Genomic DNA, 25,091 nt, shown 5'->3' on the forward strand with positions numbered 1-25,091 from the left:
GTGAATTATACCATCTAAGTGACAATTAACGTGTTCAGTAGTGGGTATAAGTGAATAGTTACTTATAGTGCATCTGCCAAGCAGCTTGCTCAGTTCTGCCATCCTTTCGCCCAGAGATGAGTCATATCAGAATTGGGAGGGTTGGGGCCATGTCAGAGGTTAAACTGAAGAACTTCTGGAACAGAGGTTAAATCTGCCACACAATTACCGAAGGGGCACGGTGTGGTGTGTAAATATAATACAGGTCAACCTTCACTAATCCTGCACCATTGGGACCTGAGGAGTGCCGGATTAGTGAAAATGCCGAATTACAGAAGAATCACATTAAGCATAAACGGTGCCGGATTACCGAAGGAACTGGATTACAGGTAGTCGGATGAGTGAAGGTTGACCTGTACCAGTCTTCAATGTAACAGGCATTTTGCTTGTAACCATGGGCGATTTGTAAGCCCATAGCAGTTACGCAAGTGAAAGGAAATACAAATGATTTTTCAGGACTGTTTTTTGGTTGAGAAGTGCCATTCTGCATAGGACCTTGAGGTCTTCAAGCCTGTTCAACCATTAAATAAGGTTGTGTTTGATTCTTGACTTAAATCTAACCCCTATAGACATCAATGGACCTGGGGTTGAGAGGGTGAACAGCTTTAAGTTCCTCAGCATAACCATCACCGAGGATCTCACGTGGTCTGTACAATACTGACTGTGTGGTGAAAAAGGCAGACAGTGCCTCTTTCACCTCAGATGGTTGAAGAAGTTTGGTATGGGTCCCCAAATCCTGAGAGCTTTCTGTAGGGGCACAATTGAGAGCATCCTGACTGGCTGCAACACTGCCTGGTATGGGAACTGTACTTCTTTCAATCACAGGACTCTGCAGAAAGTGGTGTGGACATGTCAATATGTACAATGAGGAATTAAATTAACAAAGGAACTGATTAACAAAGCTAAACAATATATCAATAATAATAAGAAAAAATAAAGTGTTATGAATATTTTTTAAGGGGAAAAAAAGGGAAAAAAGAACCCCTACTAACTAAAACAAAAAAACCCTGCTAACAAAAAAAACATGGGAAAAAAAAACCTTTTGGAGCACAACCCCGGAGCTATACGCCATACAAGCTTTCATAAAAGAAAAACATCAATCCGCCAACTCAAATCCATTTAAACAAGACTCAGAAGGAGACCATCTTAATTAACTCAAATCAGATGATAGTAGCTGGCAAATGAACCCCACCTTTTCTCAAAGTCAAATTGAGGATCAAAAGTTCGACTTCTGATTTTCTCCAAACTAAGACATAATATCACCTGAGAGAACCATTGTATCAAAGTGGGAGCAGAGGTATCTTTCCATTTCAATAAAATAGCCCTTCTGGCCAGTAATGTAACAAATGCAATTACATGTTGGTCTGATACAGAAATACCATGAATATATTGAGGGATTATACCGAACAAAGCTGTCAGTTTATTAGGTTGTAAATTAATTTTTAAAGCTTTAGAAATTATAGAGAAAATAGATTTCCAGAAATGTTTCAATACAGAACACGACCAAAACATATGTGTCAATGTAGCTGTCTTGGTTTTACATCAATCACACTGACTATCAACATTAAGAAACATTTTAGACAGTTTCTCCTTTGTCAAATAGTAACGATGTACAATTTTAAATTGAATTAAAGAGTGACTGGCACAAATCGAAGAAGAGTTAAGAGTTTTTGTTGATCTTCAATAATTAATAAAAAAAAATTAAAAAATGAAAATGAGTGTGGTGTAGACAGCCCAGCACATCTGTAGATGTGAACTTCCCACTATTCAGGACATTTACAAAGACAGGTGTAAAAAGCACCTGAAGGATCATTGGAGACCCGAGTCACCCCAGTCACAGACTGTTCCAGCTGCTACCATCCAGGAAACTGTACCGCAGCATAAAAGCCAGGACCTACCAGTTTCGGGACAGCTTCTTCCACCAGGCCATCAGTCTGCTTAATTTGTGTTTCTATGTTATATTGACTATCCTGTTGTACATAATTATTATAAATTACTATAATTGTACATTGCACATTTGAATGGAGATGTAATGTAAGGATTTTTACTCGTATATGAAAGATGTAAGTAATAAAGTCAATTCAATTCAATCTGCATAATGTGAGATTCTGCAGATATTGTAAATCTTGAGCAGCGACACAAAATACTGAGGGAATTCAAGTTGGGCAGCATGTATGGAGAGGAATAAACTAAGTTTCAGGCTAAGACTCTCTGTCAGTCCTGATTTCTCCATACCTGCATTAAACCCTAAGCCCTAACATTTTTGTTTGCTTAAGGTTTACCAGTCTCAGATTAAAATTACAACAATTGCCATTTGAAAAAAAAATAAACATTACACAATACTTCTACCTGCCTTTGGAAGTATTTTCAAACTTCAGCCTTGAAAGATTTGCATTGTATTTTTTTTCCCCAAGAAGGCTGCCGCTTGTTATACTGAAGGATCCCCTTGCTATCTTGAACTTGAACAAAGCACTCAAGTTTGCCAATTCCTGAAGTGCAATGTAAATTTGAGAGGTTATTCTTTATAATGACCCTGGAAATCCAACCAACACACACAAAATACTGGAGGAACTCAGCAAGCCAGACAGCATCTGTAGTTAAAAAAAAAAGTACAGTCAACGTTTCAGGCTGAAACCCTTCAGGAGGACTGGAGGAAAAAAAGATGAATAGTTTTAAAAGATAGGAAAGGGGAGGAAGAAACAATAGGTGATTGGTGTAACTGGGAGGTGGAGGGGTGAAGTAAAGAGCTGGGAAGTTGATTGGTGAAGGAGATATAGGGCTGGTGAGGGGGGAATTTAATAGGAGAGGACAGATGGCCATGGAAGAAAGAAAATGGGGGAAGAGGGAGGCAATGGGCAGGCAAGGAGGTCAGGTGAGAGAGAGAAAAGGGGATAGGGAATGGTTTGGCGGGGGGGGGGGCATTACCGGCGGTTTGAGTAATTGATGTTCGTGCCATTAGGTTGGAGGCTACCCAGACGGAATATCAGGTGTTGTTTTTGCAACCTGAGTGTGCCATCATCGAGACAGTGGAGGAGGCCATGGATTGACATCGGAATGGGAAGGGGAAGTGGAATTAAAATGGATGGCCAACGGGAGATCCCACTTCTTCTTGCGGATGGATTGTCATTGCTTAGTGAAGTGGACTACCGGCCTGCATTGGGTCTCACTGATATACAGGAGGCCGCACCTGGGAAATCCAGCTATTAGTCTGACAAATTTAACAGTACAATCCTTCAAAGATCATATATCCTCAATATACCCAGTGCTGTTCCTGTTTATTCCAGGCTTAGCCTAATTGGGCTCTTGCAAGTGAGGTGGAAAATCTAGTCAGGTGGAAGAAGGCAGCATACATGAGGTTTAGGAAGCAAGGATCAGATGGGTCTATTGAGGAATATAGGGAAGCAAGAAAGGAGCTTAAGAAGGGGCTGAGAAGAGCAAGAAGGGGGCATGAGAAGGCCTTGGCGAGTAGGGTAAAGGAAAACCCCAAGGCATTCTTCAATTATGTGAAGAAAAAAAGGATGACAGGAGTGAAGGTAGGACCGATTAGAGATAAAGGTGGGAAGATGTGCCTGGAGGCTGTGGAAGTGAGCGAGGTCCTCAATGAATACTTCTCTTCAGTATTCACCAATGAGAGGGAATTTGATAATGGTGAGGACAATATGAGTGAGGTTGATGTTCTGGAGCATATTGATATTAAGGGAGAGGAGGTGTTGGAGTTGCTAAAATACATTAGGACAGATAAGTCCCCAGGGCCTGATGGAATATTCACCAGGCTGCTCCACGAGGCGAGAGAAGAGATTGCTGAGCCTCTGGCTAGGATCATTATGTCCTCGTTGTCCACGGGAATGGTACCGGAGGATTGGAGGGAGACGAATGTTGTTCCCTTGTTCAAAAAAGGTAGTAGGGATAGTCCGGGTAATTATAGACCAGTGAGCCTTGCGTCTGCGGTGGGAAAGCTGTTGGAAAAGATTCTTAGAGATAAAATCTCTGGGCATTTAGAGAATCATGGTCTGATCAGGGACAGTCAGCATGGCTTTGTGAAGGGCAGATCGTGTCTAACAAGCCTGATAGAGTTCTTTGAGGAGGTGACCAGGCATATAGATGAGGGTAGTGCAGTGGATGTGATCTATATGGATTTTAGTAAGGCATTTGACAAGGTTCCACATGGTAGGCTTATTCAGAAAGTCAGAAGGCATGGGATCCAGGGAAGTTTGGCCAGGTGTATTCAGAATTGGCTTGCCTGCAGAGGGTGGTGGTGGAGGGAGTACATTCAGATTGGAGGATTGTGACTAGTGGTGTCCCACAAGGATCTGTTCTGGGACCTCTACTTTTCGTGATTTTTATTAACGACCTGGATGTGGGGGTAGAAGGGTGGGTTGGCAAGTTTGCAGACGACACAAAGGTTGGTGGTGTTGTAGATAGTGTAGAGGATTGTCAAAGATTGCAGAGAGACATTGATAGGATACAGAAGTGGGCTGAGAAGTGGCAGATGGAGTTCTACCCGGAGAAGTGTGAGGTGGTACACTTTGGAAGGACAAACTCCAAGGCAGAGTACAAAGTAAATGGCAAGATACTTGATAGTGTGGAGGAGCAGAGTGATCTGGGGGTACATGTCCACAGATCCCTGAAAGTTGCCTCACAGGTGGATAGGGTAGTTAAGAAAGCTTATGGGGTGTTAGCTTTCATAAGTCGAGGGATAGAGTTTAAGAGTCGCGATATAATGATGCAGCTCTGTAAAACTCTGGTTAGGCCACACTTGGAGTACTGTGTCCAGTTCTGGTCGCCTCACTATAGGAAGGATGTGGAAGCATTGGAAAGGGTACAGAGGAGATTTACCAGGATGCTGCCTGGTTTAGAAAGTATGTATTATGATCAGAGATTACGGGAGCTAGGGCTTTACTCTTTGGAGAGAAGGAGGATGAGAGGAGACATGATAGAGGTGTACAAGATAATAAGAGGAATAGATAGAGTGGATAGCCAGCGCCTCTTCCCCAGGGCACCACTGCTCAATACAAGAGGACATGGCTTTAAGGTAAGGGGTGGGAAGTTCAAGGGGGATATTAGAGGAAGGTTTTTTACTCAGAGAGTGGTTGGTGCATGGAATGCACTGCCTGAGTCAGTGTTGGAGATACACTAGTGAAGTTTAAGAGACTACTAGACAGGTATATGGAGGAATCTAAGGTGGGGGCTTATATGGGAGGCAGGGTTTGAGGGTCGGCACAACATTGTGGGCCGAAGGGCCTGTACTGTGCTGTACTGTTCTATGTTCTATAACTCTGGCATTATTTCTATCCTTTTGTAGTTTAGCACCTTGGGTATTAAGGTCAATATTCCATTGAGTGTTTTTTTATTTTTTTTAAATTTTTTTATTAGTGATGCTTTAAGATCCATGCATGGTTCCTCAAATTGTCTTTGTACTCTTGCTGCTTTTAGACTTTCACCCTTTGGGGGGTATTCTGCTTTATCCTTGTTGGTCTAGGGTGGATGATGTTTGTCTATACAACAGGCAGCCTTTGCCCAAATTTTGACCATTGTGTAGCCTATTCATTTCTTTGTAATTTCCACTACCCGCGATTCTGCTCATCTGTTATTTATGTATATTTAATGTCTCTTTGTTATAAAAGCTATTAGTTTAGTGGTAAGGCCATGGCGCAGATACTTACAGACTACCAGTTACCAGTAGTTGTATTTTGCTTGCTCAGAGACTCAACTGTATTAGCCATCTATTCACCCAGCCGATTTTTTTTTAACCGTGATTATAACTTGCTTTCAATTCCAAGACCTTCATAGTCTTAGATGTGCGCGTGTCCTTAAAAACCATCCAGAAGTGTTTATAAATAACATCTTTTCATAATTCTAGAAAATTTTATGCTTATCAAATTCTCAGAATGGGATTTGTTTATTGTTGTCATATGTACCGAGATGCAGTGAAAACTTTGTCTTGCCTACTGTTCATATATAGAGATAGTGCATGGTGCAGTAAAAGCACCTTGAAAATCTTTTTAACCAGTATTTCCCTCATATCCCACTGTGCGCACTCTGCTTCAATCTTGATGACACCCCATTCTAGCAAGAAAAGTCATTTGACAAGTGAAAAAAGAAGTCATTGAAGCAGAAAGTCTGTGGTGAACTATTAAATATGGCAAAGAACCACTTCTGGTATCATCTTGTCCAGAAATTACCATACCCAGGAAGGGATGGGAATGCTGAGGAATACTGGAGTCGCTATTATCAGGCCATTTTCAAGAAAGGAGATAGTCTGGTAGTGGTTATTACAGAGGGCAGTCTTGCCATTTGCTGCAGGAAAAGTTATCACATCGTCCTCAAATGCTTCATTCCACTGTTAGTGCTGATTCTGTCCAAGCGGTAAATGAACAAGTTTTCCATCATACAACAAATTCAATGTCTTAAAAATGCAAAAAGCAGCACACGTCACTGTGCTCGTTTTGTTTTAAATTAACTTCACAGAAGCCTTTATGGAAATGATAAAGAATCCTCATTTAGCTGTCATGAGAAAGCTGTTAAAATTCTACATATATTACATAAATGACATACAAACCTTGAACCTAACCACATGCAGTCCTCATGCAAGCTAGTGTCATTGCACCAATTTTGCTCCTGACTGTAAAATTGCACTTCACATCAGGCAAGCTCCCTGGTGGCGTGCAGCTGACCAGTATACCACATGGGAAAATGTTAACACCCTTTTCCCTCTCTAGAATCATAATCACCTTAACCTTGGTCATTAGGCTATACCATATAGGGACTAGAATACAAGGGTAATGAGGCTTTACAAGGCATTGATCAGAACACATTTGGAATATTGAGTAGCTTTGGGCCCCTTATCTAAGAGCAGATGTGATGGCATTCGAGAGGTTGACAAGAATAATTCCAGGAATGAATGAGTTAATGTATGAGGAGCATTTAGTTCTGAGTCTATACTCGCTGGAGTTTAGAAAAATGATGGGAGAAGGGATTTCATTGAAATCTGTTGAATATTGTATGGCTTAGAGTGAATACGGAAAAGATGTTTCTTATGGTGGGTGAGTCAGCGACCAGAGGGCACAGCCTCAGAACAGAGGGATGTCTATTTAGAACAGAGGTGAGGAAGAATTTCTTTAGCCGAAGGGTGGTAAATCTGTGGAATTCATTGCTACAGCTGAGGCAATTCATCGGATGGCTATGAAGGCTAGCCATTGAGTATATTTAAAACAGAGGTTGGTAGGTTCTTAATTAGTCATGATGTCAAAAGTTACGATAAATCAGGAGACTGGGATTGAGAGGGATAATAAATTAGACATGATGGAATGCTGGAGCAAACTTGATGGGGTGAATGGCCTAGTTCAGCTCCTATGTCTTATGGTCTTATGGAACACTTTCATGTGTTCATTTAATGGCTGATCATGAAATCATCACTGCTCAGTGAAGCATAAAAAGATGGGTCTTGCATTCATTGTCCAAAGTCAAAGGTATTTCACCAATATGCCTTTCTACATAATTGATATCTATATTGTCATCTGAAAAGATTGCTCACATTCTTTAACCTAGACAACTTTCAGCACAGACAGGCATTGATGGGGTGCTCCTCCACTGCTGCAGTTGACTAAAGCAGTGTTAGTGCCTGTCAAGATCTCAAATCCACCACAAGCTGTATGGTTTGCTGAACAACGATGATCTCCATTGTCCTGTATCAGAGACATGGGCAATCTCATTAGGCACATCAAAGTATCAGTCAAGTACCATACTTGCCACCTTTGCTAAATTCTAAGTGGGATGCCAGCATAGATGAAACAAATATGTGAAGGACAGGCCAACATCCTCAGTCTGGTTGACATTAGATTCTTGAAATGCTCACTATCCTGAGATCTGCAAGACAAGATATTTCCTGTGGGAAGCAGAGAAAACTCCACAAATGTTGTATCTCATGATAAAATGCAACATTCCTGGCCCAAAATAGAGGCGTTTGAAAAGACTCTGGGCATCTCAAATCTGTGTCAGGAGTGCAAAGGGGATAACTGTGAATATTGGAAGTAGAACACAATTTATCTGAAAGCCCAACCATCTTTCCCTAAAGCACCATCTGCCTCTTCTATGGCAGGTTCGCTTAAAATTCAATTACTATCAAAGCAAGAGAGGGAAGAGGAAGAGATCACATTTGGTACATGATGGTGGAGAAGGGAGAATGAGATGCAGGAAGATGACTGCAGCTGCAGTAATTGCAAGACTGGCAAAAGCATAATTCGCATGTAAGGAAATCTTTTGCTGAAAGACCTTTGAAGAGAGGAAAGCTGAAATATTCTAACAGGGTTGTTATCAGGAAATCCCAATTTTTTTTTTCTGTTGACTACAGGACAGAAAATAGAGTATTTTGCTCTGGAAAGCACATCTACTTTTAAACTCAGCAGCAATAACACAGTTGTATACTTGTACTTGTGTATGCAAACCCAACTACCCCTGTCTCGTGTGGACTGATCTCATTGCTGTGCGCTCTAAAAGTAGCAAGCTTCAAGTGAAAGTTTGATTAAAATAGATTTGCCTTTAGCCAAATCTACAGTTTGTTTAAATTAGTTCCAAATGGTGAAAAAGCGAAAGCACATGAGTCTAATGAAAAGCAGCAAAGTGGAGCCAACATTGAGATGGTGCCATGAGTATATTTGTGATTATGAAGTGTGTTACGAGGATTCCACAAAGCTCAGTGATTTAAATGTTGATTTCAGAATTTACAGATGGAAAAAAAAGCTGTGCAGTTGATTGGAGAAAGGCTTTAGATAGCAGGAGGATAAGATTGATTATCTGCACAGATGAGAGGCAATTGTATTTGAACCAAGGAAAAGTGAGATAATGCATTTCAGTTGTTCAGCAAGACAAGCTACAATAAAATGGAGGATATTGATAAGTGTGGAGCAAAGAGATCTTGAAATACATGTCCTTAAGTTCTTTAAAGGTGGCAGGGCAGGTAAAGTGACTAAAATATCATGTATGATCCTTTTATGTGGGGACTTGCTACAAAAACAGGAAGGTATTGTAAATACAATCTAGAATGCGCTGTCAGGTGATGGTTATAAAGATATATATTTTGTAAAGGTAAATGAGCAGAAGGCTGAGTGAGACTAGCATGGCAAGGACTGGTATTCTCTTTAGATGGTGGTCATTCATGCTATAGCATAATTGTGAACCTTTCTTTCCTTTGTCTTCCACTCCCTCCTTGCCACACATTGGTAGAAAATAAGATAAGGTATATAGTTCTTGTGAATGAGTAGTCAGAATACATTGGTTGCTCACTTGGACATGTTGTCTCGATGCTTTTTTTGAAGTGTTAACTGTTTATGTGCAATCTTATTAATTTCTTGTGATTGACGCTTCTAAACATTGAACAATGACCAGAACTTTAAGTTAAGGTGAAACTTGTGAAGCCAAAGATCAAGGTAGGTGAGTATTTTCAGGAGAGAAAAATCTGGGGCACAAATGTCATTTTTGTCTTGATTAGTACATGAACAGCTGATGTGTAATGCTGCAATGGTTATAGGTAAAATCACATTCTGTTATCATGATGGTTATTTAAATGTTCTGCTTATGACATATATTAGTGACGTCAATGAAAATCACCATAAATACAAAAAATGTAAGTCTCCAACTTTTATGAATAAATTAGACTGTTGAACTATATTACTAAATCACCTTTTTTTCATCCGTGGGCAATGGTGGAAATCGTTGAGAGCACTATTTTTAAGAAGTCCTGGTTGAAATTTAGGGGGTTACTTTGAGAACTACAGAAGAATTAGAATTACAATATTTGGTCAAAGACCCAACCCACCCCATCCTAATCTGATATATTTTGCAAATTCGATCTGGTTTGAGAATGGGTTAAAATTTGTCAAGTATAAAACCAAGTGATATATTATCTGATGACAAATAAGGTTTGTTCACTATTTCAAACAGTATTAATGAGACTTTTTAATTTATCTTTTATTTTCTTTCACATCTTTTTAGTTGCTTTCAAATACATTGGCTGATACTCAATCAGACATGACTCAGATTAGTGGGCAAAACTCTCAATTAGCAACTGGAGAAGAACGACAAAAGTCACTGGATCAGCAGCGAATGCAAGAGAAAGCCAATCGCATTGTAGCTGAGGCCATTGCTAAGGCTAAAGCTCGGGGTGAGCAAAACATTCCCAAGGTGATTGACCAACTGGTAATCTCTAGCACAGCAGTGGATAATTCAACAGAAGAGAAAAAGAAAAAGAAAAAACCAAAAGAAAAGAAAGACCCCAAGGAGTCCAAAGAAGCAAAGGAAAAGAAACCCAAGTCTACAGCAACCACTAAGATCAAAAGTAACAAGAATGCAAGGTAGGAAAGTAAATCCTGTTTTATGGTAGTACAGAACTTTTTGAAGTGCTTTTTACTGGTAAAGTTAAAATGCTGCAAATTTGTCATACCTAGAAGCTGCTGAAATGTTTTGCCTGCGTGTGGTGGGGGGCAATTCCTCCAACCAAGTGATTTATTACTGCTGTACTAAGGTGTCCGAAGTAAAATAATATCCTGTATAAATATTTCATCAGAAATAAAAGCTGTTGAGAAAGCATAGTATGGGAAGCTGAACATTTTGATACAATTTATCAAGCTCATAAGAGCAGTTCCTTAAGTAATCAAAAATGAAAATAAAGTGTGGAGAGTTATTGCTAATGAAAAAACCTACAAAGGAAGTGGATTTCCATTCACGCATTAATACAGAGTACTACTATACCCAGTAGCCCTTGTTGTATTGTAACATTAGTATCATCATTCATCATCATTGCTCTCAAATTGACAGCTACAGTACTTGGGGATTTCCATGCAAGTGCAGATTAACAGAAATTTCCAAGTTGCTATCAGTGCTCCTTTATGGATTGTGATGTTAGCAGGCTTGAATGCACAGTTCAGTTGACATGAATTAGTTATTTATAAAACACACAATGTAAACATCTTGAATATCTTATATAGACTTTATAAACCAAAGTGAGAGCTTTTAGTGACATTCTAAATCATATACTTCAGCAGACTAATACTGCTCTAAAAGGTGAGTTTGTATGGTAATTATTTCACATAGGATTTTTAATTTAGTTTTCAATTTCTATCTGTATCATCTGTCCATTCTCCTAACATTTAGCATCCTGTATAATTGTTGCTGCCCAATAAACTGATTTCACAAATTATTTTAATGTGATCTGGTGCTTAGCCAGCATGATATTAAAACTAAACGCAAAATACTCTGCAGATGCTGGGGTCAAAGCAACACTCACAACACACTGGAGGAACTCAGCAGGTCGGGCAGCATCCGTGGAAATGATGAGTCAACGTTTCAGGCCGGAACCCTTTGTCAGGACTGACGAAGGGTTCCGGCCCGAAACGTTGACTCATCGTTTCCACGGATGCTGCCTGACCTGCTGAGTTCCTCCAGCGTGTTATGATATTAAAACTATTGGACATGGCATACTTTTCAAAAGATCATTGATAGCAATTGAAGGAATTAGGTTGTCACCACAGAAATTTGGTGTGTGAGTCGCTTTCAAAGTTGGACTAGTTGATCTTTGCTGTTAACTGCAAATTCCCCCTGTCAAAAAAAAAGGAGGCTGGGGTTATAGGAAGGGATAAGAAAAGGATGCTGCATAAAAATTGTAGTACTGTAATATTCATTAATTCATTTGATCTTAATCAGTATTTACAGCATTTATCCAGAGGTTAAGACAACAGTAAAAGGAAAAATTGACATTATATGGTGTTGCATTAAAAGTATTCATCAGTTCTGTTTTGTAAATTTACTAAAGTGATCCTTTCATTTAACTTAGAATATTAAAGTTAAAAATAAGTTTCTTTAAAAAGGGTCTTTGGTTATTTTGATATTGATTATGATTACTGTATATGGTAAAGATAAGAAAGTGCTTAACGGGGTGTGTGGTCTTTCAAAGAGCATTGGATCAATGAAATGTAATTTTGCCTTGAAAATCAAAAACTGCAGGTGCAGGAAATCGGAAATAAAAATAGAAAATGCCACACACATTCATCAGATCAGACCACATCTACGAAAAGGAGACTGTGGAGACATTTCATCATCGGCCTTTGTCAAAACCAGAAAGGAGAAAAGAGTTTTCAAGTGTACAGAGTGTGGGTGGGAAGTGGGGGACAATGGGATCAAATGACTTGGTGGCTCTTAGGAGACAGTCTTCTATTTTGTGTTGCTAGTAACAAACCCGTGTGACATGACCGGCATGTAATAGAAGGAGAAAAACAAAACCAAATGGGCAGTTCTGATATAGACAAGAATTCAATATCAAGTCCTGAAGGCTTCATTGTCTTTTTTAGAAAGAGGATGAGCAGTGTTCGTTAAGGTTGTGTTAGGCATCTATCGTAACAGACCAGGATTACAGATACAAGTCACAGTGGGATTGGAATGGTATTTTAAGATGGCAGGCAACAGGTGTTTTGCAAAAAAAAACAGGTCACTGAAATAAGAAATAGACCAAGCTGTTACACAGTCCACTAGTGCAAATGATAGGTTAGCTATTTTGATGTCTTGATTTATTTTCTTGCTGTGCAACAGGAAATGCTTCAGTTTTGTACTAATGGATAAATGGCGACAAACTTGCTATCTGGTGAAATTGGAGCACATGCCCAACATTCATTCAAGAATTTGTATATTGCACATAGCTAATTTTCTCAATATCTCACAGCAAAATTTGTGGAGTCGGCAATTTATTAAGCAAAATTGTAATAGGCTTATTTATCTCTGAGTTGGATCCTCTTTGGTTGTGGTATACAGCTTTGCACAAACTTGTATATTTGTATTTATGTTAGCTGAAATTCTGCTTGGTCTGGACAGTACTCATTGGTGTAGCAGAGTTGTTTCTGTTGTATGGAAGGCAAAAGTGGAAGTCCTGCATGTCCTAAAAACATTGGAGACAAGACACTGCAGGTGCAGAAATTTGGAGCAAAAAAATAACTGGTACAGGAACGTCTGTGGAGGAAAATGGACAGGTGATGCTTTATTCAGTGCCCTTTTGGATTGAAAGAGTGGAGAGGAGATGGCCATTACAAAGCAGTGAGGTGGAGGGCTGGGGCAAATAATGTGCATCCAGTAGAGGAGGATTTGATTGGAAAATGAAGCCAGATGGAGGGAAGGAAGAGTGGAGATAGTGATGGAGGTGGAGGAACAATGGAAGAAAGGTTGAAGGCTGGAACCAAGGGAAATGAACAAATGGAAACTGAGGAAGGGGATCAAGTAGATATGTGTGAGTGGCAAATAGGGTAGTGGAAAGGGGAGGAGATGGGGTGTTCATAGAACATAAAACATGGAAATCTACAGTTTATTACAGGCCCTTTGGCCCACAATGTTGTGCTAACCATGTAACCTACTCTAGAAACTGCCTAGAATTTCCCTAGCGCAGAGCCCTCTATTTTTCTAAGCTCCATGTACCTATCTAAGAGGCTCTAAAAAGACCATTTTGTATCTGCCCCTACCACCTTCACTGGCAGTGCATTGCACGCACCCTCTACTCTCTGTGTGGGAAAAACTTACCTCTGACATCCCCTTGGTAACTATTTTGAAACACCTTAAAACTGTGCCCCCTCGTGTTAGCCATTTCTGCCCTGGGAAAAAGCCTCTGGCTATCCACACGACTAATGCCCCTCATCAACTTGTATACCTCTATCAGGTCACCTTTGTCACTCCAAGGAGAAAAGGCCAAGTTCACTCAACCTATTCTCACAAAGTTGATTGGAAATAAGCATACCATATCCATATGTGGCAGTGGGCTAGTAGATTGGAATGTAGTAATAAGCATTTTCTTTACACGTATAGAGAATTTAAATTTAGAGCTTTTAGCCCAGATGAATTATATTGAAAGGTTAATTATCAAGTCATAAGTTCAAAACTAGGTTACTAATTACATCATTCTTGCAATCAGTTTCTGCATCCCTAATGTGTATCAAGGAACAAGTGAATGCAAGCAGGTTATAGTGTTAAATACTCTTTTTACCTGAGCCCATTTTGTATCTCAAACTTATAATTATATACTCTCTAAAGAATTGAGTAGTTATGTACATATGCATAAGAAATTCAATAAAAGGCCACTGCAGAGAGAGAAAAAGATAGCAGCTGTAGTCAGTACAAATAAAATCTTAATATTTATTCTGTATTGTCCATTGCTTTAAATCTCTTAAGTTTGGAATTACATTGTACTGATGTTATTCCTCACCTGAGTTTATATTTAATCATGTGAAGCTATAACAGGCTAACCCATATATTAGATAACAAAACTTCCACCTTAGCTACACCTTTAACGTGCTGGAGGAACTCTGCAAGTTGGGCAGCATCTATGGATGTTTTGGGCTAAGACTTTTCATCAGAACATCAAAACCTCAAGATCAACATCAAGATATCACGACATCTGTAGAATACCTTGATTGCTTCATTGTAGCTATCATTTTAGGGAGCAAGGCAGTGTCCGTTGCTTTCAAATTTGAATCTGTTATTCCATGCATTTATATCCTAACAACAGTTATTTCCACATCATCTGTCCCTTCTTTAAATTGAGAGTAAAACATGTTAATCACTGGCCTGTTACAGGAAGTGCTAAAGATGATATTGGCAAACACAAGAAAATCTGCAGATGCTGGAAATACAAAACAACACACACAAATTGCATTTTTTCTCCTTATCTCCTTTATATTTGAATCTCCATTTCCTTGTATCCGTCAATCATATGGAAGGAGCAATTCTATTCTACTCGTCGATTAAGTTTTTAATATATTTATAACTTTATGGTAATGAGCAGTTGAACTGTCACAATAGGTCGACAGATGTGTGCAATTACACTGACTCTTCACCTGGCCTTGGACCACCTGGACAAGTGTCAGGCTGCTGTTTATTGATTAGAAATCACTGTTCAACACCATCAGACCCTCAGTACTAATCAACAAGCTTCAAAACTTGGATCTCTGTATCCCAGTCTGCAACTGGATCCTTAACTTCCTCAATAGAAGACCATAGTCAGTGCGGGTTGGAGATAACATCCCCTGCTAACTGGCAGTGAACGTCGTCGCTCTGCAAGGATGTGTGTTTAGTCAACTGCTTTATTCTCTCTACACCAACAGCTGCATGGCTAGGCACAGCTCAAACACTATAAATTTGTCGATGACATATTTGTTGTTGGCACAATCTCAGATGGTGACAAGGAGGCATACAGGAGTGAGATAGATCAGTTGGTTGAACAGTGCAATAGCAACCATCCACTCAGCCAGTAAGACCAAGGAATTGATTGTGGACTTCATTAAGAAAAGTAACGTGAGTGAACAAAACCAGTCCTGATCAACAGTGCAAAGGGTGACCCATTGCAAGTTCCTGGGTGTCAACATCACTGAAGATCTATCCTGAGCCCAACATATTGATGCAATTTTTAAAAAGGCATGATAGTGGCTATATTTCATTAGATATTTGAGATCTGGTATATCACCAAATACCAACAGATGTACTATGGCAAACATGTGAATTCTTTTTTCAACAGTGGCTTTCTCTTAGCCACTCTCTCATAATGCTGTGAATGTGAAGTACCAAGGCATCAGTTATTGTATGTGCAGTCTCTCCCAACTCAGCCACTGAAGCTTGTAACTCTTCCAAAATTGTCATAGGTCTCTTGGTGGCCTCTCTCACTAGTCTCCTTCTTGCACAGTCACTCAATTTTTGAATATGGCCTGCTCTAGGCAGATTTACAGTTGTGCCATATTCTTTCCATTTTTTGATTGACTTAACTGTACTCCAAGGGATATTCGGTGACTTGGAAATTTTCTTGCATCCATCCCCTGATTTGTGCTTTTCAATAACCTTTTTGCAGAGTTGCTTGGAGTGTTCTTTTGTCTTCATGGTGTAGTTTTTCTGTTGATCAATGTTTTAAAAAAGAACAAATTAAATCCACTGTATTTCAATGTTGTGAAACAATAAAACATTAAAACTTCCGGGGGGAGCTGGGGTGAAAGCTTTTTATAGGCACTGTATATTCTCACTTACAGGGCAGTTTTTTACCTCTCTAACCCCTAAATTTGATTATGATAAATAATTGAGTAATAGTTCTGAAGAAATTTTAAGGATTACTTTGCTGAATGTACACTCTTTTAAGGGTAATTTCCATGAGCAAGTGGCCTGAAATAAAAGGTAAACTTTTGGCTATCTGTGAAATTGGTTAGATCGTCTTTTACGACTTGTTAATTGTGAATATCTGCTGTATGTAAAAGGATGCAGATTAAATGTATATTTAAAAAAAAGGTGTGTTGGAATGGCCAGCCAGTTTCTCTATCTAAAGAACCTGATAGATGTGGACTCAAATCTAAAGGGTGTAAATGACTTTGAACTGTGGGACAGTGCAGGCAAAGCCATTCATCGTGCTTTGGACCAACTTTATATCGCACCCTAAAATGTCAGTCACAGAGAAAGCTTCATTGCCTGACCCCCTTAGACCATAAGACAGGAGCAGAATTAGGACATCCTCGTGAACCACCTCTGGACTCTGCAATGGAAAAAGCAACCTTTCTGAGATGAGGGGCCCAAACCTGTTGACAATACTCCAAGTGTGGCCTGTCTAGTGTCTAATAAAGGCTCAGCATTATCTCCTTTTATACTCTATTCCTCTAGCAATAAATGCCAATGTTGCATTTGCATTCTTTACCACAGACTCGACCTGTAAATTGACCTTCTAGGACTTGCACGAAGACTCCTAAGTTCCTTTGCTTCTCTGATGTGTGATGCTGCAATCGCATTGCCTCCTCAGCACTAACTGCATCTCCACCTATCTTAATATTGAAAGCAAACTTTGCCACAGCCATCAATTCCATTATCCAAATCATTGACAAACAATGTGAAAAGTAGCGGCCCCAATTCTGACCCCTGAGGAACACCACTAATCACTGGCAACCAGCCAGAAAAGGCCCCTTTTATTCCCACCTGCTGCCTCCTGCCTGTCAGCCATTTCTCTATCCATGCCTGTATCTTTCCTGCAGCGCTATCGGATGTTTTTTTGTTGAGCAGCATCGTATGGCACCTTTATCAAATGCATTCTGAAAATCCAAGTAAATAATGTCCACTGCCTGTCCTTTGTCCACCCTGCTTGTTACTTCCTTGAAGAACTCTAACAGAGTTGTCAGCAAGATTTCCCTTTACAGAAGCCATGCAGACTTTGAATTATTTTGTCATTCGTCTCCAAGGATTGTTGCTTGCTGCCGTTTACGTGAGGGAGGGAGGGAAGCTGGGTGGGGGGGGGGCTTTGGGTTCTAACATTTAACTGTAGTTCATTCTTGGGGCACTCCTCTGTTTTCGTGGATGGTTGCAAAGAAAAAACATTTCAGGATGTATATTGCATACATTTCTCTGACATTAAATTGCACCTTTGAAACTTTTGAAGTACCCTGAAACCTCATCCTTAATAATAGACTCCAGCACTTTATCATCCACTGAGGTTAAGCTAACTGGCCTTTCTTTCTTTGCCTTCCTCCCTTCTTAATGAGTGGAGTGACATTTGCAATCTTCTAGTCCTTTGGGACTGTGCCAGAATCAAGTGATTCTTGGAAGATGACCAGGGCATCCATTATCTCTTCAGCAACCTCTCTCAGGACTCTGGGATGTAGTCTATCTGGTCCAGCTGACTTGTCCACCTTAAGACCTTTCAATTTACCTAGCACTTTTTTCCTTTTGTAATAGCAATGGCACTCACTCCTACTCCCTGACACTGTCAGACCTCTGGCACACTGCTAGTGTCTTCCACAGTGAAGACATACACTACAATGTGCCCATTAAGTTCAACAGCCATTTCTTTGTCCGCCATTACTACCTCACGAGCATCATTTACCAGTGGTCCAATATCAACTCCTGCCTCCCTTTTACTCTATATATAACTGGAAAAAACCTTTGGTATCCTGCTTTATATTATTGGCTAGTCTGCCCTCATATTTCATCTTTTTCCTTATAGCTTTTCAGTTGCCTTTTGGATTTTAAAAGTTTCCCAATCACTTTTGCTACCTTGTATGCCCTTTCCTTGGCTTTTATGCAGTCCTTAGCTTCCCTTGTTAGCCATGGTTGCCTACCCCTGACATTTGAGAACCACTTTGGGACATATCTATCCTACACTTTGTGAACTATTCCCCAGAAACTTCAGCTATCCCTGCTCTGCTGTCATCCCTGCCGGCCTCCAGTCCCCTGGGCAAGCTCCTCTCTCATGCCTGATCTGGGTTATTTCACAACACCCAATCTAAGATGGTCTTTCCCTGAGTAGACTGGAGCACAAGCTGCTCTGAAAAGCCATCTCTTAGGCATTCAACAAATTCCCTCGCTGGCCATCCAACACTTTCCTGACTTTTCCCAATCCCCTTGCATATTGAAGTTCCCCATTACAGTTGTGTGATTACCCTTATTACATGCATTTTCCAGCTCCCTTTGCAATCTCAACCCCATATCTTGGCTACTATTTGGAGGCCTATACATGATTCCCATAATGTTTTGTTTCAGTCTTGCAGTTTCTTAACTCTACCCACAAAGATTCGCTATTCTCTGACCTGCTGTCACCTCTTTCTAGAGGTGCAATTCCATCTCTTACCAACAGACCCACACCACCGCCTATGCCTTCCTGCCTGTCCTTTTGATACAAAGTATATCCTTTGATGTTAAGCTCCCAAATGCCTTGGGACATGTAACTGCCTTTCAGCCTGAGCGTCATACAGACCAATCTCTAATTGCACCATAATTCCACCTTATTCCAAATGTTACGTGCATTTAAATACAGCACCTTCAGTCCTGCATTCTTTGCCCATTTTAATTTTGCCCCGTGACACAATTTAACTCTTTGCTCTATCTGCATTTGTACCCAGTCATTGGTTTGTCCTTGCATTCATGTTACACTCATTATTTACTTGTAAACCTGCTGGCTCATCCTCAGCTCTATCATATGGTTCTCATCCCCCGCTATATTAGTTTAAACTGCTCCCAACAGCTCTAGTAGGAGCTCTGAAGAATGAAAGGTGGCTGGTTAGTGAAAAATATGGGTTAGCCAGTTATAATTTCACATAATTATGGTAATGAAATGCACTATTTAACTATAGACACAAATGAATTTGCAATTGGTGTTGTCCATGGGCATTAAAAAAGAATATTCTGAAATAGTGAATACCGTGATACTCCATTGCTGCCCTGATTTTAGCCTGGGTGCTACCTAAGGACACCCTCAATGGGAGCACAGGAACAACTACTTCAGACCACAGTGTTGTGCAGACAATATTCCTCCGTTCTCTGCATATTCACCTGCCTCACTGAGAGCCTCTTAAACATTGATTCCAACACCACCTCTGGTGGAACATTTTCGGCACCCACCACTCCATGGAAAAAAATAAATCTTCCCCTGCGCATCCCCTTTAAACTTGTTTCCTCTCACTTTAACTGCATGGACTGTAGCATTAGATATTTCAACCTGAGAAGAATGTACTGGTTTTCTACTCTGTCTGAGACAGTGCCCTGATTTTACCCAGTTGCTCCTTCTGGAGTGTTGATTAACAGAATGTGCCATTTAGTAAATGCAGAATAACTAGTTTTCACTGTAATTATTAAATCCCTTCTGCACTCTCCGTGAACAACTTCAAAACTGCAGTCTTTTTCATCAAGTTGAAGAATTTTGTATGTGCAGTTGCCTCTGTTGCATTCCTCTTCAGTTGCTTAAGGTGAAGCTCTTCAGTTTTTGACCCACCCCAGCACTAAGCTCACATTCTTCTTTGCAGCTTCTCTCCACTGCTTCATACTGCCTTCATTGCCTCAAAAGCATCCCATTTGCTTTTTGCCTGAAATCCAAATGCCTTGCCCTTAATCCATTTCTCACAATGACACCTTCTTTCGTCTGATAAAGTAACAAGTTCTTCAACTCACATGTACTTAACCACTTATGCATGTACTTGTTACTGAACTCTTTCTTCAAGCGCATCCTTGCTGGTCTTGAGTTCTCCATTATTCATGAATGTAATATAGGCATATGGTCAGGACAATTCCTTGCTGGTTGCTTTCGTCTTAACAGATTGCCAAAGGCCCCCCACCACCCCATATCTTAAGTTAAAAATTTTTGTCCTTGTGTCTCTCCATGTTTTTGTCGCACATTCTCCTGATAAGTTCTCTCCTCCAGCCTGTTTTGCATTCTTCTCTCTGCTCCAACATGGGGTAAATGCTTGAAGTGCAAAAGTCCTAGTCTCCAGAACTTTTAAGAAGAAAGAATAATATTATTATATCCAAATATCATTCTCAAACTTGATCATTTCTCAGAAACCTAGGACAAAGTTTATGCACAAATTTTTTTTTGAAAATGATAAGGAAATTTTTGATGGGCATTATTACAGTTAGTGTCCAATTTGTTTCCTGAGCTATAGTTCAGTGAATAAGATTGTATTACTGCCATTAGGCTAGTTGTGTTTTGCTAGACAGTAACAGCTTGAGATAAAGGTGACTCATAGTTTTCAGCAGGTACAATTAGTATTTTTATCTGCATAGGATGCTAGCTTTATTACAGGCAATGGTTAACATTCGCTTGAACAAATACCACGTTCTTATAAAAATAGTGAACTTTTCTCATGGCGGCAATACATTTAAATGGTTTGATTTTACCAAATATGTTAATGTTCATATTGGGACTGGTAAAATCTATTTCAAAATTCCATCCAGTGTAAAATCTACATTATACAATTAGCGCTGAGCAGTCCTGATGGAAAAAACGTTACTGTAGCACATTGTCAGGTAGCGGCAGCTTGATAAAAAGTGACTCGTTATCAGGAGATGCTTTCTTAAATCATAACCACAAGTTACTGAATAATGCCTTTTTGATGTACGTATACCTTTTCCTGTGTTACTGCTAGGCAATGTGTTGGCTAAAAGTTTAATTTGAATGTAAATTGTTCTCGCTGTAGTGGAGTTCCTAAAAATAATACTGGATCGCACAAAAGAGATTAACAAATCTTCTCCCCCAACCCCCCCCCCCGCCTCAATTCAGCTGCCTATTACTTTCTCCTAGTTCCCTCCTCCTCTGGTTCACTATGTTCACTCCTCCTTCTATTTCTCCTCTGGTTCACTCTCCTCTATGTTCAGATTCTTTCTTCTCCAGCCCTTGACCTTTTCCACCCACCTAGCTTCACCTATCACCTTCCAGCAGCCTTCTTCCCCTCCACCCACCTTTTTATTTTGGCATTTTCCCCCTTCCTTCTCAGTCTTGAATAACGGTTTCGGACAGAAATGTCGACTCCTTATTCACTTCCATAGATATTGCCTAACCTGCTGAGTTCGTCCAGCATTTTGTGTGTGGTACAATAAGTATGTACTGGCAGTGGAACTTAGGGTATTGTATTTAATTTTATCAGATCTAATGTGCTTGTCTATAGACATTTAAACATTTGGTGATACTATATTGGAGCATGACACGTGCATGTTTCTCTTTGCCCCATTTTAAAAATATGTGTTTCTGCTTGATGTGACTCGTGTTTCAATCACCAAAGTGGAAAAAGTGATATGTGGATATCTCTTGGATGCATCCAAATCAAATGCTTTTTCTTTTCCTTGCAGTGTTTCATTTGTTTTGCTTAGCTAATTGAATTGTACTTTCAGCTTGGTTTTAAATTGTGATCTGTCTGAAAATCAATCCAGTGGTGGAGCATCAGCTCCATGCCATAAAATCACCATTTTGTCACTTTTTATATGCAGCAATTCCTTACTCATTGCAAGGAATTAATATAACCATTTACATTGTTTGGTAAGAAATTCAAGGGTCAAAATATCCCTCGTCTGGTTCAGGATTAACAAGTCACTTTCCAGGTCAAGACTTGTGTTTTGCCGCAGTGGTATCCTTAAGAGGAAGGTTCTCTGGGTAGCTAGGTGAGCATTTGTGCCATTGTTCATATTTCTGCAGTCTCACATTTGGGAACCTGGATATTTTATAAGAAAATAACTATTATACTTTCACATCTACCTTTTAAAAAAAACTTAAGGTGACCATCTTAAATGCTTTCTGGAACATCTAGGGCTTAGAAGCAGGTAGCAGGATATGTGAAAACTCAGCTGTACTGGTGAGGGGCTCCTGCAATTCATTAATTAGCTGGGCGGTGAATTAAAGTTCTGTGCTTGTGACCAAAAGTTGACAAATATTTTGTGTAGATTCCAGTGACTCAGTCAGTATGACAATGATAGCACATTTCTGAATGGGGAAGCATGATAGCTTGCAATCAATGATGTAGAGTGACCACTAGTTCAGCACACATTAAATTGTCTGGGAACATTAAATTGCCTACGAGAAAGGAAAAGTTGTTAACGGTATTGCAGTGAGTCCAGGAGATTTTGTATTTTAAGCAGTAGCCACTATCTGTTTTTTCTGATAATACAAAAAGTAAATCACTTGCTTTACATCATGGCTGTCTGGGTCCTAGCTCTCAATCCTCAGGCTCTCCTACATTCTTCAGGGTAGACCTTTGGTTGAGCAACAGTTGGTCTTAACTGAAGAGTACATTGTGATTTTTTTTTTGGGGTGAGTTACTGAATTTCCAGCGTCATTTTTACCTTCGCTTGATACTTAGATCATTTTTAACCTATTGAATCTTTCCCTTGTTTCTGTAGAGATTGGATGTTGACTCTCCCCTTCAGGCATACTGGAATTTCCATTCTAAGAATGTGATTTTTTCATAGGTAATTACATTTTAGTCATTCTCTTTGAAACATCCTGCTCACGTGCAAGCCATGGGCATTCTGTAGCTTCTGCTCTTTAAGGACTCTCGGAGGTACAGTCTGAGAACCACACTTTGTGAGATCCTGGAAGCCTTTAACATTGGATTTTCTTGTAGCTCTTCTGTTACCATTCCTTTTGAAATTGGGTTGATGGGAATAACAATGAGTTAAGCAGTAGTCAGTAATTTTTGTGACGTTGAAACTGACATCCCTGAAGCCTTTTGCTTGGCTGATTAAAACGTAACAGTTGTTTGTGCCTTGACTGACACTGGCCAAGTGGTCTTGTGGCTTTCTCTCTGAGGAAACTAATTGTGGCAAGATCCTCCAATCTGGAGGAGGATTGTTTTGGAGTTTGTGGGATTTCTCTTTCCTTGCCAATCATTCTTTTCCTTAGGCTTGTTGTTTCTGATAACAGTTTAACTTGCCCAGGAGGATTTGTTTGCCTCCCTGTAGGACCTGGGCCAGAATTTTCTCAAGATTGAAATAGGGATACTCTTCAAAACTACAAAGGAGAGTTCCTGCAGTAGTACTAAGGTAGGAGCACATGTCCAGGTGATTGTAGCAGGCTAGTTCTTCAAAGAATGACAAGGGTTATATGATATTTGCTGATCCCAAAGTGAGATGCAGTGGCAGGGTGGAGATATGTCTCTACCAAAGGAAGTGTAAGGCACTCCTTCCCTCTGCTAGCCTGCAGGTCACCCACGGGCAAGGTGTAGCACCTTCTTAGCCCCCTGATCAGGGCCATTTGAAGCCCCAGGAGCAGGTGGTAGATGGTCATATCATCAGCTTGTGCATATCACAAGTCCTGGTTGTGCGATCACTGACACCACGGAGGCAATCTCTGATGAGTATTAATAATAGCTGTCTTGTAAAAACACTTCCTAGAAGGCAATGGCAAACTACTTCTGTAGAAAATTTGCCAAGAACGATCATGAAAAGACCAGGATTGCCTACATCATATGACATGGCATGTAACAAACAAACATAAGAAATGAAATGCTAACTCATTCTTGACAGCAAAACCCATCACATGGAGATGGCATTCCTCCTCTGGTTTGCTCTTCCAGAAGGTATATATACACCTTTAGAGCTGATTGTCTCCTGTCTGTCATGTTTCAGGGCAATGAATTATTGGAATGCCTGAATTTGTTGCTTTATTAGTCAATATCAACTCTTGCTTTGAAGTAATCAACTCTTGCCCCAACAGAGAAAAAGATTATAATGCCACAGAAACACTTAACCCATAAGAGACTAAGAGCAGAATTATGCCATTTGGCCCATCGTATCTGCTGTGCCATTCAATCATGGCTGATTTATTATTCCCCTTGAACCGCATTCTCCTGTCTTTTTCCCATAACCTTTGAAGCATTTACAAATTAAGATCCTATTGACTTGCATTTTAAATACGTTAGATTCTGGTTAATTAAGCCATCGATTATTTTGGACAGGAGACTGTTGCTAAATAGTTTCTAACTACTGTCAGTCATGTGCTCTTGTGTGGCCATGAGACACTACACCGTGCTTAGAGTGAGCAGTTTTAAGATAACATCAGTTGTATGTGCTTGTTTCATGTTATCCATTTGGGCTGACGTACACCGATTGGAAAAACCAATGATATTTGATAATATTTTTTATTTTGACTTTAAATTTTAATCTTTCAGGTCCTTGCCAAAATGTAACTAATTTGAGATTCATTTTCTTGCGGGTGTTCACAGTAAATACAAAGAAACAATGGAATCAATGAAAAATTGCACACAACTAGTTGGATAAACAAGCAATGTGCAAAAGGCAACAAACTGCAAATACAAAAAGAGAACAAAAGAAACAAAGTAATTATAAATAGGCAATAAATAGTGAGATGAAAAGTCCTCAAAAGTGAGTCCATAGGTTGTGGGAATAGTTCACTGTTGGGGTGAGTGAAGTTGAGTGAAATGATCCCCTCTGGTTCAAGGTAATACCTGTTCCTGAACCTGGTGGTGTGGGACTTGAGGCTCCTATACCTCCTTCCTGATGGCAGCAGCGAGGAAAGAGCATGGCCTGGATGATGGACAGCGCCCTGTGTAGGTGTGTTTAATGGTGATGGACTGGGCTGCATTCGCTACTTTTTGTCGGATTTTCTGTTCATTGGAATTTCCATAACGGGCCACAATGTAGCCAGTCAGTATGCATTCCAGTGTGCATCTATAGATGTTTGTCAAGGTTTGTTGCGATGAAATGCTGAATCTTTGCAATCTCCTGAGAAAGTAGAGACACTACCATGCCTTCTTTGTAATTGCAGTTATGTGCTGAACCCA

At 40.0% G+C, this 25,091-nt stretch overlaps 1 protein-coding gene across 4 annotated transcripts in view; it reads left to right on the top strand.

Annotated features, from left to right (window-relative positions):
• Nucleotides 1-25,091, top strand: part of chd7 (chromodomain helicase DNA binding protein 7) — a 236,865-nt gene that overhangs the window by 64,357 nt on the left and 147,417 nt on the right. For all 4 annotated transcript variants that reach the window (XM_063064050.1, XM_063064060.1, XM_063064079.1 and 1 more), the window contains exon 3: nucleotides 10,030-10,388. In XM_063064050.1, coding sequence (XP_062920120.1) covers nucleotides 10,030-10,388 — 359 coding nt within the window. The remainder of the gene's footprint in view (nucleotides 1-10,029; nucleotides 10,389-25,091) is intronic.

This window comes from Mobula hypostoma, chromosome 1 (assembly GCF_963921235.1).
Source record: "Mobula hypostoma chromosome 1, sMobHyp1.1, whole genome shotgun sequence".
NCBI lineage: Eukaryota > Metazoa > Chordata > Chondrichthyes > Myliobatiformes > Myliobatidae > Mobula > Mobula hypostoma.